Below are 18276 nucleotides of genomic sequence, written 5' to 3'. Positions count from 1 at the left end.
TTTGATCTTCTGCAACCACCCCCGGGACACAATCCTCCATCCTCCTCGCCAACAGCTTAGCTAATACTTTCACATCTGTGTTCAATAGTGATATTCATAGATTTCATAGAATTTACAGTGCAGAAGGAGGCCATTCAGCCCATCGAGTCTGCACCGGCTCTTGGAAAGAGCACCCTACCCAAGATCCACACCTCCACCCTATCCCCATAACCCAGTAACCCCACATTACACTAAGGGCAATTTTGGACACTAAGGGCAATTTAGAATGGCCAATCCACCTAACCTGCACATCTTTGGACTGTGGGAGGAAACCGGAGCACCCGGAGGAAACCCACGCATACACGGGGAGGATGTGTAGACTCCGCACAGACAGTGACCCAAACCGGAATCGAACCTGGGATCTTGGAGCTGTGAAGCAATTGTGCTAACCACCATGCTACCGTGCTGCCCTATGGGTCTATACGACCCACATTTCACCGGATCCTTCCCTTTTTTGGGGATTAGTGTGATTACTGCCTGCTTCATCGTCTTTGGCAACTCCCCCTTCTCCAGTGCTTCATTAAACGCCCCAACAGATGTGGTGCCAGGTCCGCCACAAATTCCTTATAAAATTCTGCTGGGTACCCATCCCGCCCAGGGGCCTCACCCACTTCATACCCCTGATACTATCCAGCACCTCCCTCAGACCCAGGGGCTCCTCCAACGCCTGCCTCTTTGCTTCCTCCACCTCGGGAAATTTCAGCTCGTCCAGAAACCGCCCCATGTCCCCCTCCTCTCCTCCTAGGTCTGCCTCATAAAGTCCCTGGTAATACTCTCTAAATTACTCATTTATCTTCCCTGGCTCTGACACCACATTCCCAGCCCCAGTCCGGATCTTCAATATTCCTCTGGACGCAGCCTGCCTCCGCAGCTGGTGTACCAGCATGCGGCTCGCCTTCTACCCATACTCGTATTGTACCCCTCTTGCCCTACGCAGTTGTCCTACCACCCTTCCCATTGTCAGCCTGTCAAATTGCCCCTGCCACTTTTTTCCTCCTCGCCAATCCCTCCACGATGGGCACCCTTGAATATGCCCTGTCCACCTCCACTATCTCGCTCACTAGACGGTCATGTTCCGCCCTCCTTTCCTTATTCGCACGAACCGTAAATGAGATAATTTCTCCCCGGACCACTGCCTTCAGTGCTTCCCAAAGATTGCCCGCCGACACCTCCTCATTCTGATTGAACTCCACATAATCCCTAATCGCCAACCGCACCTTATAACAAAAACCTCCATCCGCCAACAATCCCGAGTCAAACCTCCACCCCGGCCTCTGCTCTTGTCCCGTACTGAACCAAATATCCAACCAGTGGGCTGCATGGTCAGAGATAACTATCCCCGCATACTCTGCCCCCTCCACCCCAACCACAATCTCCCGTCTCACTACAACGTAATCAATCCTCGAATACACCTTATAGACATGTGAAAAGAAGGAATACTCCCTTCCCCCAGGGTTCTGAAAACGCCATGTATCCACCACATCCTCTCCATAAACCCCCCCAGCTCCCTTGCCATTTTTACCCTACCCATCGACCTGGGGCTTGATCTATCCACCCTCGGCTCCAGGACACAGTTAAAATCTCCTCCCATGATCTACTGGTACGTGGCCAAATCCGGGATTGCTGCCAGCAACCCCCTCATAAAACCCACATCATCCCAATTTGGGGCATACACATTTACCAACACTACTGGTGCCCCTTCCATTACCCCACTCACATTCACATATCTCCCACCTGGATCCCTCACCTCCTTCGCACTCACAAATCCCATTTGTTTGCTCATTAAAATCGCCACACCCCTCGATTTCAAATCAAACCCCGAGTGAAAAACCTGCCTGACCCACCCCTTCCTTAACCTAACCTGGTCCTTCACACGGAGGTGTGTCTCCTGCAGAAAGACAACTCCCGCTTTCAAGCTCCTGAGGTGCGCGAACATCCGCGACCTTTTAACTGGCCCATTCAGTCCCCGGACGTTCCACGTTACCAACCTTACCGGAGGCTTGCGCCTCCAATCCCCTCTACCATCCGTCATCTTCCCCACTTAACTCCTGTCCCTTTAATTCCACTCTGTACTTAGCCCATCCCAGATGGCCCCTTTCTTCGACCTTGACCATGTCACCTCTCACCCCCACCGTGTCGCAGAAACCTCCCCCCCATGCTTTTCCCCTTCCCCTTCTTCCCCCGCACTTCCTCTTTCCCCCCTCCCCCCGGCCATCCCTCTGGCCTTCCCCCCCACAACCTCACTACGTCTCGAATATATTGTGTGCAGTTTTGATTTCATAGAATTTCATAGAATTTACAGGGCAGAAGGAGGCCATTCGGCCCATCGAGTCTGCGCCAGCTCTTGGAAAGAGCACCCTACCCAAGACCACACCTCCACCCTATCCCCACAACCTAGTAACCCCACCCAACACGAAGGGCAGTTTTGGACACTAAGGGCAATTTAGCATGGCCAATCCACCTAGCCTGCACATCTTTGGACTGTGGGAGGAAACCGGAGCACCCGGAGGAAACCCACGCACACACGGGGAGAACGTGCAGACTCCGCACAGACAGTGACCCAAGCTGGGAATCGAACCCGGGACCCTGGAGCTATGAAGCAATTGTGCTAACCACCATGCTACCGTGCTGTCCTTATTTAAGGAAAGGCGGAGGTGTTTCAGAGGAGATTTACTCGATTGATACCTTGAATGAACGGGTTGACTTTTGAGGAAAGGTTGGACAGGCCGGGCTTGTTTCCATTGGTGTTTAGAAGAGCGAGGGGTGACTTGATTGAAGTGGATACAGTCCTGAGCGGTCTTGACAAGGTGGATATTGAAAGGATGGGTGAGTCCAGAACTAGGGGGCACTGTTTTAAAATTAGGGGTCTCCCTTATAGAGGATAGGGATGAGGAGAATTTTTTTCTTTCAGTGGGTTGTGCGACTTTGAAACTCTCTGCCTCAGAAGGTGGTTGGGAGCGGGGCCATTGGATACTTTTAAGGCGGTGGTAGATTGATTCTTGTCAGGCAAGGTATCAAAGATTATCGGGGCCGAATGGCCCACTTTTGCTCCTATTATGTATGTTCGTATGTTGATAATGTTGTTGATGCATATGATAATGCAATTCAAGACATGGATTTGGATGAGTTATTTGATGTTGAAACAAGGAAGAGGGTGATTATTAAGGATTTTAATACAGATTTATAGCGAAGAAGTATTCTTTTCTGCACTGCGATGAAGACAGAATGAGATTGTTTGAATTTGTATATGACTTTTGTTTCAATCAATTTAGTGTACACCAATTAATGCCTGCCTCCAAGGAAGTTATTAATTTATAAATAAATATTGAATAATAAAAATACTTTTTTCCCACCAATCTCTGCTCCCACGATTGACATATTTAACTGTTTAAAAGGGGACTAAAACAGCTGAGATACTGACATAAACAATTAGGTACTAGGATGATGGAAGAGGATGGCACTACAATTCAAGTAAATTAATGTGTGAGATCAAACTTTATTTTTAGATTTAAAGTGGAATATGGCAATTGTGTGTTGTTTTGCCCTCGTTGTTCCAAGAAAAAAATCTAGGCTCTGGCAACTGTTGCTTATCCTCCTGAAAGCATGGCGATTACCGGTAATTGGCAAATATTTTTTATGTTTTAAGATAAGGGCGGCACAGTGGCACAGTGGTTAGCACAGGTTCAATTCCGACTTCGGGTGACTGGCCGTGTGGTGTTTGCACGTTCTCCCCGTGTCCATGTGGGTTTCCTCTGGGTGCTCAGGTTTCTTGCCACAGTCCAAAGATGTGCAGGTTAGGTGGATTGACCATGATAAATTGCCCCTTAGTGTTCCTTAGGTCAGGTGGGATTACAGGGGTGCAGTGGGGCAGTGGGCCTAGGTAGGCTCTTTCAGAGGGTCGGTGCAGACTCGATGGGCCGAATGGCCTCCTTCTGCACTGAAGGAATTCTAGGGATTCTGTGGATAACAGTTATCCCTTCACAAGCACAGATTTCAAATCCACAAAAATGTTATTCATGCATACGCCAAACCCCTACTTATTCGCTGAAAAACTGGTCTAAAAATCTTGACTTTTACAGAGTGTAATACATTTGCTACTTAGCTTAATCAAGCATACCTCTGTATTGAAGTGATTCCTTGCATCAGCCCAAACATCATACAATGCATCAACCTCTCTGATTGCATAGCTTGGACTGGTGTGGATCGCTACGAGAACAAAATCCTTGACAACTGTCAAAACATATTGTAATAAATGTTATTATCGTTTAGTTTATGATGGCCATTACTTCTTAGGTCTCACTCATTGAAGGTTATTTTGAAGGCAAGAGCTATATTTAAATTTCTATTGAGGGGATATAAACATCCATTTTATATAATTTCCTTCAAGAGCCATAGAAATAAAGATAAAATATTGAGGAATACAATCGCCAAGGGTTTCTGTTTTGGGTACAATTGACTCAAATTGTGTTGGTTTATGCATTCTAAAATATATATATATATATGAATAAAATAATTCCATTATAAGGTCAAACGTGCATCGGAACACTATGGCCGGGATTCTCCCCTACCCGGCGGGGGTCCCGGCAGGATGGAGTGGCGGGAACCACTCCGGCGTCGGGCTGCCTCAAAGGTGCGGATTTCTCCGCACCTTTAGGGGCCAATCCCTCACCTTGAGGGGCTTGGCCCATGCCGGAGTGGTTGGCGCACCGCCGGGCGGCTGGAAAGGCCTTTGGCGCCATGCCAGCTGGGGCTGAAGGGACTTTGCCGGACGGCGGAAGTCCGCGCAAGCGCGGAAGGGTCAGTGGCTGCTGACGTCATCCCCGCGCATACGCGGGGGGTGGTCACTTCCGGGTCGGCCATCGTGGAGCCTATGGCCAACGCGGAAGGAAAATAATGTCCCCATGGCACAGGCCCACCATTGGTGGGCCCGATCGCGGTCCAGGCCACCGTGGGGGCACCCCCCCGGGGCCAGATCGCCCCGCGCCCTCCCAGGACCCCAGAGCCTGACCCCGCTGCCTGGTCCCGCCGGTAAGAGAGGTGGTTTGATTCACACCGGCGGGATCGGCATTACAGCAGCGGGACTTCAGCCCATCGCGGGCCGGAGAATCGCCGGGGGGGGCCCCGCTGACCGGCGCGATTCCCGCCCCCGCCGAATTTGTGGTGCCGGAGAATTTGGCGGCCGGCGGGGGCGGGATTCAGGCCGCCCCCTGGCGATTCTCTGACCCGGCGGGGGGTCGGAGAATCCCCCCCTATGTAACAAACAATAATTCCAGGGATGTGGATGTTGCTGGCTAGGCCAGCATTTATTGCTCATCCCTAATTGCCTTAAAGAAGGCGGTGGTGAGCTGTCTTCTTGAACCGCTCCAGTCCATGTGGTGTAGGTATACCCACAATGCTGTTCGAGAGGGATGTCCAGGATTTTGACTCAGTGACAATGAAGGAACAGCGACGTAGTTCCAAGTCAGGATGGTGAGTGGCTTGGAGGGGAACCTCCAGGTGGTGGTGTTCCCATGTGTTTCAGTTATTGCAGTGCATCTTGTCGATGATACACACTGCTGCTATTCAGCCTCAGTGGTGGAGAGAGTCAATGTTTATGGATGGGGTGCCAATCAAGCGGGCTGATTTGTCCTCAATAGTATCAAATTTCTTGAGAGTTGTTGGAACTGCACTCATCCAGGCAAGTGGAGAATATTCCATCACCCTCCTGGCTTGTTCCTTGTAGATGGTGGACAGGCATGGGGAATCAAAAGGTGAGTTGCCATTGGATTCATAGAACACAGAACATACAATGCAGAAGGAGGCCATTCGGCCCATCGAGTCTGCACCGACCCACTTAAGCCCTCACTTCCACCCTATCCCCGTAACCCAATAACCCCTCCGAACCTTTTTGGTCACTGAGGGCAATTTATCATGGCCAATCCACCTAACTTGCACGTCTTTGGACTCTGAGGCACAGCATTTATATGGTTAGTCCTGTTCGAGTTTCTGGTCAATTATACCTCTCAGGTAGTTGATAGTGGTGGACACAACGATGGTAATGCCATAAAAAGTCAAAGGGTGATGGTTAGATTCTCTCTTGTTGGAGATGGTCATTGCCTGGCACGTGTGTGTTGCAAATATTACTTGTCACTCGTCAGCCCTAGCCTGGATATAGACATGGACAGCTTCAGTATCTGAGGAGTAGTGACTGGTGTTGATCATTGTGCAAACATCAGGGAACATCCCTACTCCTGACCTTAGGATGGAGGGAAGGTCATTGATGAAGTAGCTGAAAGTGGATGGGCCTGAGGAACTCCTGCAATGTTGTTCTGGAACTGAGGTTGATCAACTTCCAACAATCACAACCATCTTTGTTTGTGTTAGATATTACTCCAACCAATGGAGAGTTTCCTCCTGTTTCCCATTGGCTCCAGTTTTTCTAAGGCTCCTTGATGCCACACTCAGTCAAATGCGACCTTGATGTCAAGGGCACTCACTCTCACCCTGGGTGGGATTCTGCCGTAATCGGCGGGGGCAACCCCGGCGGGACGGAGTGGCGTGAATCACTCCGGCGTCGGGCCGCCCCAAAGGTGCGGACTCCTCCGCACCTTCAGGGGCGAGGCCCGCCCTGGAGTGGTTTGCGGCCCACTGGCCAGCGGGAAAGTGGCTTGGCGCCACGCCAACCGGTGCCGAAGGGCCTCCGCCGGCTGGTGCAAGTGGCGCATGTGCGGGAATGCCAGTGTGTGCTGCTGTCATCCCCGCGCATGCGTAGAGGGCTTTGTTTCCGCACTGGTAATGGCGGACTGCTACAGCCGCCGGTGCGGAACAATAGAGTGCCCCCACGGCACAGGCCCGCCCGCGGATCGGTGGGCCTCAATCGCGGGCCAGGCCACCGTGGGGGCACCTCCCGGGGCCAGATCCCCCACGCCCCCCCAAGGACCCCGGCAGCCGCACGCGCTGCCTGGTCCCGTCAGTAAGGACCTACTCCAATTTACGCCGGCGGGACTGGCAGAAAAAGGGCGGGACTTCGTCCCATCGCGGGCCGGAGAATTCGGGCAGCCCCGGGGCCCATTGAGTCACGCCGGTCCCCGCCATTCTCCGAGGCGGGCGGCGCGATTCACGCTGGGCCAAATTTTGGGGGGCTGGAGAATTTGGAGGACGGCGGGGGCGGGATTCACGCCAACCCCCGGCGATTCTCCGACACGGCGGTGGGTCGGAGAATCCCGCCCCTTATGTCTGGAGTTCAGTGTTTATGCCCATGTTTGAACCAAAGCTGTAGCATGGGTTGGTAAATTATAAGACAATAAGATGTGGGAGCACAAGTATGTAATTCGGCCCATAGAATCTGCTTCACCATTCAATGACACCATGACTGATATGATAATCCCCAAATCTAATTTCCTGCCTTATCCCCATAACTTTGATACCCTTGCTGACCAAAAATCTCAGTTTTGAACATGCCTAATGACCCAGCCCCTACAGCCCTCTGCGGTAAAGAATTCCATAGATTCATTACCCTCTGAGGGGAGAAAGTCCTCCTCATCTCTTAAATGGGTGACCCCTTTTTCTGAGATTATGCCGTCTTGACTCTCCCACAAGGGGAAACAACCTCTCAGCATCTACACTGTCAAGCCCCCTGAGAATCCTATATGTCTCAATAAGGTCATCTCTCACTCTTCTAAACTCCAATGAGTGCAGGCCCAATCTACTCAACCTCTCCTCATAAGAAAACCTCTCCATACCTGGGATTATACACATAAGTCTTCTCTGACCTGCCTCCATTGCTAGTGTATCTTTCCTTAAATAAGGGGACCAAAACTATTCTTAATATTCCAGGTGTGGTCTAACTAGTACTTTGCACAGTTTCAACAAGACTTCCCTACTTTTATATGCCATTCCCTTTGAAATAAAGGCCAAGATTCCATTTGCCTTCCCTATTATCTGCTGAACTTGAATGCTGGCTTTGTGTCATTTATGCACGAGCACCCTCAATCTCTCTGTGATACAGCTTTCTGCGGGCTTTCTCCATTTAAATAATATTCAGCTCATTTATTCTTCCTACCAAAGTGCATAACTTCGCATTTTCCTACATTTATGACAATAATTTTCCTTCTGGCGAGTTCCTGATCTAAGCCTGTTAGAGGGAAGCACCAGAGTACAAGGGCGGATTTTACCTCTGTTTAATGAATGAGTTTTGAGTCAGTTAAAATCACGCCCCTATAGGGTGGGATTCTCCCGCAACCGGCGGGGCGGGCTGTACCGGCGCCAAAGAGTGGCGTGAACCACTCCGGCGTCGGGCCGCCCGGAGGGTGCGGAATCCTCTGCACTTCCGGGGGCTAGGCTGGCGCTGGAGTGGTTGGCGCCGCGCCAACCGGTGCCGAAGGACCTCCGCCGGCCGGCGCGTGTTGGCGTCAGTGCAGGAGCGCCAGCATGTTCTGCCGCATGCACAGAACCGCTGCCGTGATTCCTGCGCAAGCGCAGGATGTTTCTTATCCGCGCCGGCCATCGCGGAGCCTTACACAGGTCGGCACGGAGGGAAAGAGTGCCCCCACGGCACAGGCCCGCCCGCAGATCGGTAGGACACAAACGTGGGCCAGCCCACCGTAGGGCCCCCCCCGGGTCAGATCTCCCCGCACCCCCCCGAGGACTCCGCAGGCCGCCCTCAAAGCCAGGTCCCTCCGGTATGGACCTTGTCTTATCCACGCCGGCTAGACTGGCCGAAAATGGGTGGCCGCGCGGCCCAATGGGGCCCAGAGAATCGCCAGGGGGGCCACTGCCAACGGCCAACGACCGGCGCGACGCGATCCCCGCCCCCGCCCAAAAAACAACGCCGGAGAATTCGGCAGCTGGCGTCGGAGCGGCGGGATTCACGCCGCGCCCCCCCGCCCCCCCCGGCGATTCTCCGACCCGGTGGGTGGTCGGAGAATCCCACCCATAGTCTCTCATTAAGAGGGAAAGAGCATCGGATAATGAGTTACTGAACATCCTCGTGATTTAGAGTAACAGTGGGAAACAATGGGAAAAACTATAAGAGCAATTTGTCTTTTTTTCCTTTCAGGCTTTGATTGGGAGGAGGAAAAAATAAAGTAAAAATTGTTCTGGTATGGTGCCATTTTAACACAATCTTACTAATAATAAATCAGCCTTTACTCGTTGTCACATGGTTCATAATTTAAGTAAAACCAGACTTGGAGACTAAGCCCACTTGAACCAGTTCAATTTATCCATAACAGTGACTTTGTAAAGGACAGGCATGATACTTACAGGGTCCTGGTACTGCTTAGTGCTGACATTAAAAATCCGCAGCAAAAAAACAATTTTCTTGAGTACCATATTTCTTTGTCAGAGCACAAACCAGTGAAATGTGGCAGTAGATTATTTGCTCTTCCAACTGGCTACTAACAGCATATTTCATCAGGAGTAAAGCAGGCCTCCTTCCAATTAGATCTTGAACCTTGTCTTTTTCATGTGTCAGCAGCCACACCATAATTTACCAGCTTTAGTGCTGCCAATGGTTTCCTCAGAAATAAATATTTAAAACCTTACTTGTAGTGAGGGAGTGGAAGTGCACTATGAAAGGTTCACGAATGAAAGTGTCGGTCCCGCACTTTTCACAGCCATCGTCGAAGTGATACCACGCCATAGGCTTTAGAATGTTCTCACTATCAGAAATAAAACAAACCGTGGAGAATGAAACAAAGTCAGTAGCCATGTTTGACTGCCAGGAATAATTGTATTCGACTGCTACCAAAGATTAATGCAATGATTTTCCAAGTGCATTGAAGTTTAAATATGGGCTGCGATTCGTCCTTTTGCAGATTCAGTGCTTCCGCCAGTGGGAAAACCGGAGTGATTCCCATTGGTGCTAGGTGCAACGCTAACGTGCCAATCCATGGCACTTCAAAATGTTTTTCCCAGATGATTAGGATTTTTACGTGGCCCTGAGAGGGGCGGGACCTAAACCCGCTGGCAGGTCCCACACCTCAGAGATCCAGGCGCCTTTTTTAAATGGTCCTTCAATCCCAGAATACTGTTGCTACTCTTTCGCCCCCCCTCAGAATCATTGGCAAGGCCCTCCCCCACTCCAATCGCATGCAACAGCGCACCTGGTCTTTCGAGGAAGTTCTTCAGAACAAGGAGACAGCCTCTTAAAAATAAACTGCATTTAGAAAGAACAGCTTCTCTAAAGAGGAAGTATTTCAGAGTTAATAGATCCCTGTGGAGCCATATAAATAAACAACCATAAGCCTTCCTTTGAAATTTCCTGTACCTGTCAATCAAGAGGATTTTAAAAGGCAATGGTCCATGGAAGCGAATGTAAACAATCCAGTTCAAAGCTTTTAGGTTTCTGGGCATGCACACAGGCTTGAAAAAGTTAAAGGGCAATGAAATTGACATTGAGAAAACAACATCAAATATTTCCACCACATTAAAGGGAAGACTTTTACCTTCATCTCACAGATCTTTCATTTTATCATACTGACAGGCAGCTGAATGTTTTTAAGGCTGCAGATGGTAAGACTTACACCTTATTCTCACACATCTTTAATATTTGCATGCTGGGAGACATTTTAAGGTGTTTAAGGCTACAAATGGAAAGACTTTCACTCTTCTCTCAGAGTTCTGAAATCCTGACATGCTGACAGACACTTGGATTTACAGGCTGCAGATAGGAATTTCAGCCGTGATCCCCATCCCAGGAAAAAAAACGACCTGATCCCTTCCAGACCCGCAAAACCTCCCCCGATCCCCACATCCCATGAAGGACCCCCCTTGGCACCCTAGATGCAAATTATAGGGAGGGTCAATTTGCCAAGTCCCCAAAATTAGATTCAATTAGTTCCATATGACCCTTGGAGTGCAGGCCACCAGGACCCCATTTCTCAGGACTTGCACCAATTGATGCCAGTGGAACCCCTGGCTGGTGGGGGGGGGGGGGGGGGGGGTGGCTGAGCATTATAGGAGGCCATTGGATCGGGCTTCCAACCCAATAAATGTATTCAACTTAATGCAGATAAGGACATTGCAATGTCCTGCCAGGTCTGGATGGGAAACCCATCAGGTCTGGCGAGGCAGGGCAGGAGATTCACAACAGGTTTGACACCCCTGGGGCGAAATTCTCCCCCAACGGCGCGATGTCCGCCGACTGGCGCCATAAATGGCCCCAATCAGACGGGTATCGCGCCGGCCCAAAGGTGCGGAATGCTCCCCATCTTTGGCAGCCTAGCCCCAACATTGAGGGGCTAGGCCGACGCCAGAGGGATTTCCGCCCCGCCAGCTGGCGGAAATGGCATTTGTTGCCCCGCCAGCTGGCGCGGAAATGCGGCGCATGCACGGGAGCGTCAGCGGCTGCTGACAGTTTCCCGGCGCATGCGCGGGAGCGCCAGCGGCCGCTGAAAGTTTCCCGCGCATGCGCAGTGGGGAGAGTCTCTTCCGCCTCCGCCATGGTGGAGGCCGTAGCGGAGGCGGAAGGGGAAGAGTGCCCCCACGGCACAGGCCCGCCCGCGGATCGGTGGGCCCCGATCACGGGCCAGGCCACTGTGGGGGCACCCCCCGGGGTCAGATCGCCCCGCGCCCCCCCCCAGGACCCCGGAGCCCGCCCACGCCGCCTGGTCCCGCCGGTAAATACCAGGTTTGATTTACGCCGGCGGGACAGGCAATTTCTGTCCCGGCGGGGGGGTCGGAGAATGACGCCCCTGGTGTGAAACCGTTTTTTTTGTCGCAAATCCCGCCGCTAGCTTGTGGAGCCAGAAAATCCCCTTCATGGTCAAACTGGGAATGCTTCTTTGTATCCATATCTATAGCAGCTCAAACAGAAGATAAAACTACATTTCTGCCCATTATTCTCCCTGTTTCTCCTGAAAGCTTTGCTTTTGGGTATTTCCATATTATAACGGTATTGTATATATACTTTTAAAAGGTAGAATTAAACTGCCAAAGCCAGGCTTTGTCAAGTCCCCAAAATTAGATTCAATTAGTTCCATTGATGTATTGCCTTGATTTGCATGTTTTCTGAAGTTTGATTCAGAAATTAATAGCCATTGAGCTCTGAGTATATTGTGAATCAGTACACCCTGGGTGCTGCTTACTTTCTGATACCTCTGATACCTTATGCCCTTCTTCACTTTGTAAGTCTATAGGCAACAATGGTCAGCAAACTGACTCTGTGAGATCCTCCTGATTACCTGCCAAACACAATGGCACATTTTCTAGCAGGTGTTACTGCCTATTGAATAGGATTAGAAAGATTCCCCTTCCCTAACCTGCAATACTGGGGCTAACTGTAATACCTTAATGCCTCTGACAGCGAGAATTTGCTGACTTGACGCAGAAGATTGACCCTTGGATCGCCTGTTTTGTTGGCTTAGTTCAAGTATTGGGCAGCACGGTAGCACAAGTGGATAGCACCGTGGCTTCACAGCGCCAGGGTCCCAGGTTCGATTCCCTGCTGGGTCACTGTCTGTGCGGAGTCTGCACGTTCTCCCCGTGTCTGCGTGGGTTTCCTCCGGGTGCTCCGGTTTCCTCCCACAGTCCAAAGATGTGCAGGGTAGGTGGATTGGCCATGATAAATTGCCCTTAGTGCCCAAAAAGGGTTAGGAGGGGTTAGTGGGTTACCGGGATAGGGTGGGTGATGGCTTAAGTGGGTCGGTGCAGACTTGATGGGCCGAATGGCCTCCTTCTGCACTGTATGTTTTAAGTCTTCATTTTTAAAGCCTTATCTTTTGAAAAGATAAATTAAAATTTTGATTAGATTACTGCACCAATTGGTTCTGCCTTGAAAATAATTAAGTCATCAGTCTTGTTCAGTGTGAAATGCCATAGACAGACTGTTAGAAATTTCAGGAGCAAAATCCAGTAAATTTAATAGATGCCTGGATCTTCTACAGAAATTAGCAGAATTAATGTCGGACAGTTCAAATGTCCATTTCAAAATAAGATCTGGCACTTTAAATTGTATCATAAAACAATATCAAAAGCAAATGAGTATATCATGAAGTTCAAGCTGTCTGTGTTTACTAAATTTGCATCAATTAAACACCAGCACTGTGTTTTTGGTTATCATTACCTACATAGATTTAATATTGAAAGCGCAGTGCCCAAAAATGATCACAACTAGAAGAGCCATAACCAAAAATGATAATCAAATCTTAGCGGATAAAACATATTCTGGGTAGGATATGCACTTTTGCAATAAATTGCATTTTTGGCTTTGGAATTTTTAATTGAAAAAATTGTGCTTTTAAACACCACACCCTCCAGCTTGATTCAATGCTACTCTCAGCCCCCAAGCTCACCTTGAGGGTGGACATAAAAATATGCCACAACGCTGAACTTGAATACATTCAGATCTTGGAGAAGGTGTGGAATAGCGGAGGGGAAATTTGCCATTCAGCTTGTTTGTACTGACGTGGATACCTGCCAGAAAGGCACTTCCCTACATTACTCAAATGTATTTTCCGCTGGGCAGTCAAGTAATATTATTTGCGTAAATTCCATAGACTGTCTGTCTTTTATTTTACAAAGCAAGGGACCTCATGTAGTTATGTGATGGGGCAACTAACAATTTGAGAAAGTAGAGCAAATAAATGAATCTAGCCAACTTAATCCAACTGTCCACCATTGCATTGATGGATGGTCAACTGATGAACAACCTGTATTGAAGTAGGAGACTTACTTGTAGACAAATGCATATTTTTCTCTGTATGAACTGCGGCCAAGGTGATCGGAGATGATGTAATTGTAATGCAGCTTGGTTGAGCTGAAAAACAAATACATTTTTTTGCTTATTTGAAATAATTCAAATAGATGTATAAAATCTTTAAGTTATGATCCAATATGAAGAATTAAGCTATCTTAAATATGACATGAATTCAAATATTGGTCTCAGTCACGAAGAGAGTGTGAGTTCTTTTTGCATTTTCTGTTTTCCACTAAAATGCAACCAATCATCAAAAAATCTTAACAAGAGTAATATAAACATTTTATGCCATACACGAGAAAGAGGATACTTATTGTTAAAATGAATAATGATAAGGTTTGGCATAACACACTATTGGTGTTATTTATTGATAGGCTTCCCCATGTCTTCATGAAGGGATGGCCCTTCCCCATCCAACTATTTACCTCAGTTTTCAAGACTGTTTTCTTCCTGCCTCCCACCATTCCTCTCCCATCCACTGGTTTTGGACAGGAGGTTGACGCAGCCTGTGCAGACTTCAAATTCCATTTAAGAAAAAATGTGGAATGAAACCTAGTCTCAGTAATGATGATTGTAAAGCTATCAATCTCATAAAAACTCATCTGGTTCACTAAGTCCTTTAGGGAAGGAAATCTGCCACCTTTACCCAGTCTGGCCTACATGTGACTCCAGACCTACATTTAAGAGGTTGACTCTTAAATAGCCAAATAAACCAATTGCAATTAAGGATGGGCAACAAATGCTGGCTTTGCTGGTGATGCCCACATCCAATGAAAGAATAAATAAAAACTCTCGCCCAAGTTAAAATCAAGGCAAAAGCTTCTACTTACTTACCGATTCAGTTCCCTCACCAGTTCTGTTATTGCTGAATTATCAGCGTCCATGACTTCTTCAATGGTAATAAGGTCATACCTTTGTAAAATCTAAGAGAAAATTGAAATAAGCGTGTGCTCCATCTACTTTTTAAAAATTAATTTAGAGTACCCAATTCTTTTTTTCCAATTAAGCGGCAATTTAGCGTGGCCAATTCACCGACCCTGCAAATTCCACACGACAGTGACCTGGGGCCGGGATTGAATCCGGGTCCTCGGTGTCATGAGGCAGCAGTGCTAACCACTGTGCCACCATGCTGCCCTGCTCAATCTACTTCTATCCCACAAAGTCTGGGGCTGATTTGGCACAGGGCTAAATCTCTGGCTTTTAAAGCAGACCAAGGCAGGCCAGCAGCACGGTTCAATTCCCGTACCAGCCTCCCCGAACAGGCGCCGGAATGTGGCGACTCGGGGCTTTTCACAGTAACTTCCTTTGAAGCCTACTTGTGACAATAAGCGATTTTCATTTTCATTCAAATGTTTGCTTCGATTATGCTGACCTGGATGAGAATATCAAGAGTCACAGGATCATTGACTTTCGACTGATCAAATCTCTGAATGTTAAATGCAGAAATCTTAAGCCCTTGACTTCCCTGCATAAAGCAGCCAATCAGAACCATCAACAGAAGAAGCGCCATTGTTGTGAATCTTGAACAAAAAGAGAAAGGAACAATTAAATGAAGTAAAGATTTTAAGACTCGAGTTGAAATTTTATTAGACATGTACCAGTCAAGGTACATTACAACATAATAACATATTAATCTAATCGCCAATTTGATAGCTTCAGTTGTTGTGGAGATATGCTAACTGCTTTGCTGGATTTTTTGACACACATTTTTCTGATGACTAATGCATTGAAATTTTAAACCTCTTTGTTATACTGGTGAAGATTATAGAAGAAAGGACTGTAGATACAAATCTCTCAAAGTAACACCCTCTTCTCAGATAAGTATAGAACCTGGTATGAAGTAAAGCAGGAATGCACATGTTGCAGATTCTTCCTCCTCCCTGAATTATAATACCATTAATAATAATAATCTTTATTACTGTCACAAGTGTGCTTACATTAACATTGCAATTAAGTTACTGTGAAAATGGTGTTAAATAAGATTTCTCTAACTGGTGGAATATGCTTTTTCCAGTGGAATATGTTTATTTTTTACAGAAACCTTTATTGGGTTAATGATTGGTGGTTTACACACTCTCCCAAATGACTTGAGATCCCAGAAGTTTTGCTGTTTTCCATCTTCCTGAAAACAGCTCATAATAATAATCGTTATTAGTGTCACAAGTAGGCTTACATTAACACTGCAATGAGGTTACTGTGAAAACCCTGAGCCGCCACACACCGACACCTGTTCAGGTACACAGAGGGAGAATTCAGAGTGTCCAATTCACCGAACAGGCAAATTACCTAACAGGACTTGTGGGAGGAAACCGGAGCGCCTGGAGGAAACCCACACAGACACGGGGAGAACGTGCAGATGCTGCACAGACAATGACCCAAGCGGGAATCGAACTCAGGACTCTGCCGCTGTGAAGCAACAGTACAAACCATTGTGCGCTCGTATCATTAAGACGCATACAATTGTTGCTGACTCCAAATTATTCTTTCCAAGACCTCTGTTGAAATATGGTGGCACAGTGGTTAGCACTGCGGCCTTACAGCACAAGGGACTCAGGTTCACTTCCGGTCTTGGGTAACACTATGTGGAGTTTCTTGCATCTGCGTAGGTTTCCTCTGGGTGGTCAAGTTTCCTCCCACAGTCTGAAGACATGCAGGTTAAGTGGATTGGCCATGCTAAATTGCCCCTTAGTGTCCAGGGATGGGCTATGGGGTGGCAGGGGGGTAGGTGGGGGCCTGGGTAGGGTGCTCTTTCAGAGGGTTGGTGAAGACTCGATGGGCTGAATGTCCCACTTCTGCACTGTAGGGATTCTCTGATTCACCGCTTTCCTCTTGCAAGCTTTATAATTCAGACATTACATCACACTCCACAATTCTTTGAATTACCTTATATTCTCTCCTATTATTTCAATGTCTTTGCACCATAGGCCTTGGGCCTTAGCCTCTTTGAACAAAAAGATTAAATCCAAATATTATTATTCCTCACATTTTTCCCTCCTTTCACGGATTCAATAAACTTCACTTCAATGCGGTCACTTGAATGTATTTGTAGCATTCTGCCATGTGACCTAAATGGTCATTCTTCAGAAGTGAGTTTGGATAGTAAGCACTGGCAGGCTGTTTGACCATGGCGGGGCCTTCACACATTCAGCCAGACTTCCATTCCAGCAAGGGCCAATGGGTTGTGGACGGAAGTGAGATCTCTGTCTGATCTAGGTGTGTGAATGCTGCATTGTTATTTCAGTATAGTCAACCGAGGATCTTCTTGTGCTGAAAGGGGCAGCACGGTAGCATTGTGGATAGCACAATTGCTTCACAGCTCCAGGGTCCCAGGTTCGATTCCGGCTTGGGTCACTGTCTGTGCGGATCTGCACATCCTCCCCGTGTGTGCGTGGGTTTCCTCCGGGTGCTCCGGTTTCCTCCCACAGTCCAAAGATGTGCAGGTGGATTGGCCATGCTAAATTGCCCTTAGTGTCCAAAATTGCCCTCAGTGTTGGGTGGGGTTACTGGGTTATGGGGATGGGGTGGAGATGTTGACCTTGGGTAAGGTGCTCTTTCCAAGAGCCGGTGCAGACTCGATGGGCCGAATGGCCTCCTTCTGCACTGTAAATTCTATGATAATCTATGAATGGCTCAACATCACACAGGGTGGAACACGCTAATTAACATAGCATCAGGGTTGTTCTTTGCTCTGGTGTTAAGGTTGTTTCCAGAACAATGGTGTGCATCCATGGGAGAGAGTTTTTTTTTAACCTCAATACCGCACAAAAAAAATGCATACATTTTCCCCCAGATATTTTCCTTTTAGAATCATGGTTTGCAATAACTTTAAGCAGGCACAGTGCAAAGTAATTCCCCTGAGTTACATCATTCTACTGTAGCCTTATATCCTATGTAAGATTCTATGGCCTATGTGTCAGTGAATGTGGAAACTCTTAACGCATTTAATATTTTACAATAAAAGTCACAAAACCACTAATTACTGATAATACTTACTCAAATGCTATTGCTTCCTTTCGTTAAAAATTCATGACACTCAATAATAGCCAATTATACTGTTCGAAAATATATTGAACTGCAGAGTTTACAAATATGTACATTAACAACATCAGCATTTCCATATTTGAAGATCAAGGTAATCGAAGAAAATTCCCAAAATTATAATATAGAACTTAGATGTACCGTACCTGTGAACAAAACACTCTTCAACACAATAGTCTCACAGTGAGACTACATTTAGTTTATTTTCTCTGGGTATTAATATACATTGTGGCTTGATAAGCATTATTAGTTTATTACCTCCAGGACATGGGAAAATCTGTTTAAAGACACCTGCTTCCAGAATTACACCAAGCTGTGCAAATGAACAGTTGTGTGCATGTAAGAAGGGATTGGGAGACATTTCCTGGGAAAGTACATATCTTTAAATGCTTTGCTGATAATAAAGGCCCTTTACGTTATATTGCACCTGTTGCCTCCACATAGAAATCGACCACGTTGAGTTCCTCTTGTTGATTATCCCTTCTGCAACTGATAAAAATAAAAGCAGAAAATGCTGGGAA

The 18276-nt window shown here is 47.6% G+C and overlaps 1 protein-coding gene across 2 annotated transcripts in view; it reads right to left on the bottom strand.

Annotated features, from left to right (window-relative positions):
• LOC140398494 (deoxyribonuclease-1-like) overlaps positions 1–17965 on the bottom strand; it is a 29102-nt gene extending 11137 nt beyond the window's left edge. The window contains exons 1-6 of one of the 2 annotated variants that reach the window (XM_072487248.1): positions 17902–17965; positions 15090–15237; positions 14552–14640; positions 13694–13777; positions 9565–9680; positions 4157–4269 (exon numbers count right to left, since the gene is read on the bottom strand). In XM_072487248.1, the coding sequence (XP_072343349.1) occupies positions 4157–4269; positions 9565–9680; positions 13694–13777; positions 14552–14640; positions 15090–15227 (540 nt within the window). In that variant the 5' untranslated portion in view covers positions 15228–15237; positions 17902–17965. Of the gene's footprint in view, positions 1–4156; positions 4270–9564; positions 9681–13693; positions 13778–14551; positions 14641–15089; positions 15238–16600; positions 16616–17901 lie in introns of those variants that run through there. The other variant, XM_072487249.1, reaches the window with a different exon arrangement.
• Between the last annotated feature and the right edge of the window lie 311 nt (positions 17966–18276).

This window comes from Scyliorhinus torazame, chromosome 21 (assembly GCF_047496885.1).
Source record: "Scyliorhinus torazame isolate Kashiwa2021f chromosome 21, sScyTor2.1, whole genome shotgun sequence".
NCBI classification, from domain to species: Eukaryota; Metazoa; Chordata; class Chondrichthyes; order Carcharhiniformes; family Scyliorhinidae; genus Scyliorhinus; species Scyliorhinus torazame.
Note: the sequence above shows the minus strand (reverse complement) of the source record. Positions and strands in the feature narration are given on the sequence as shown.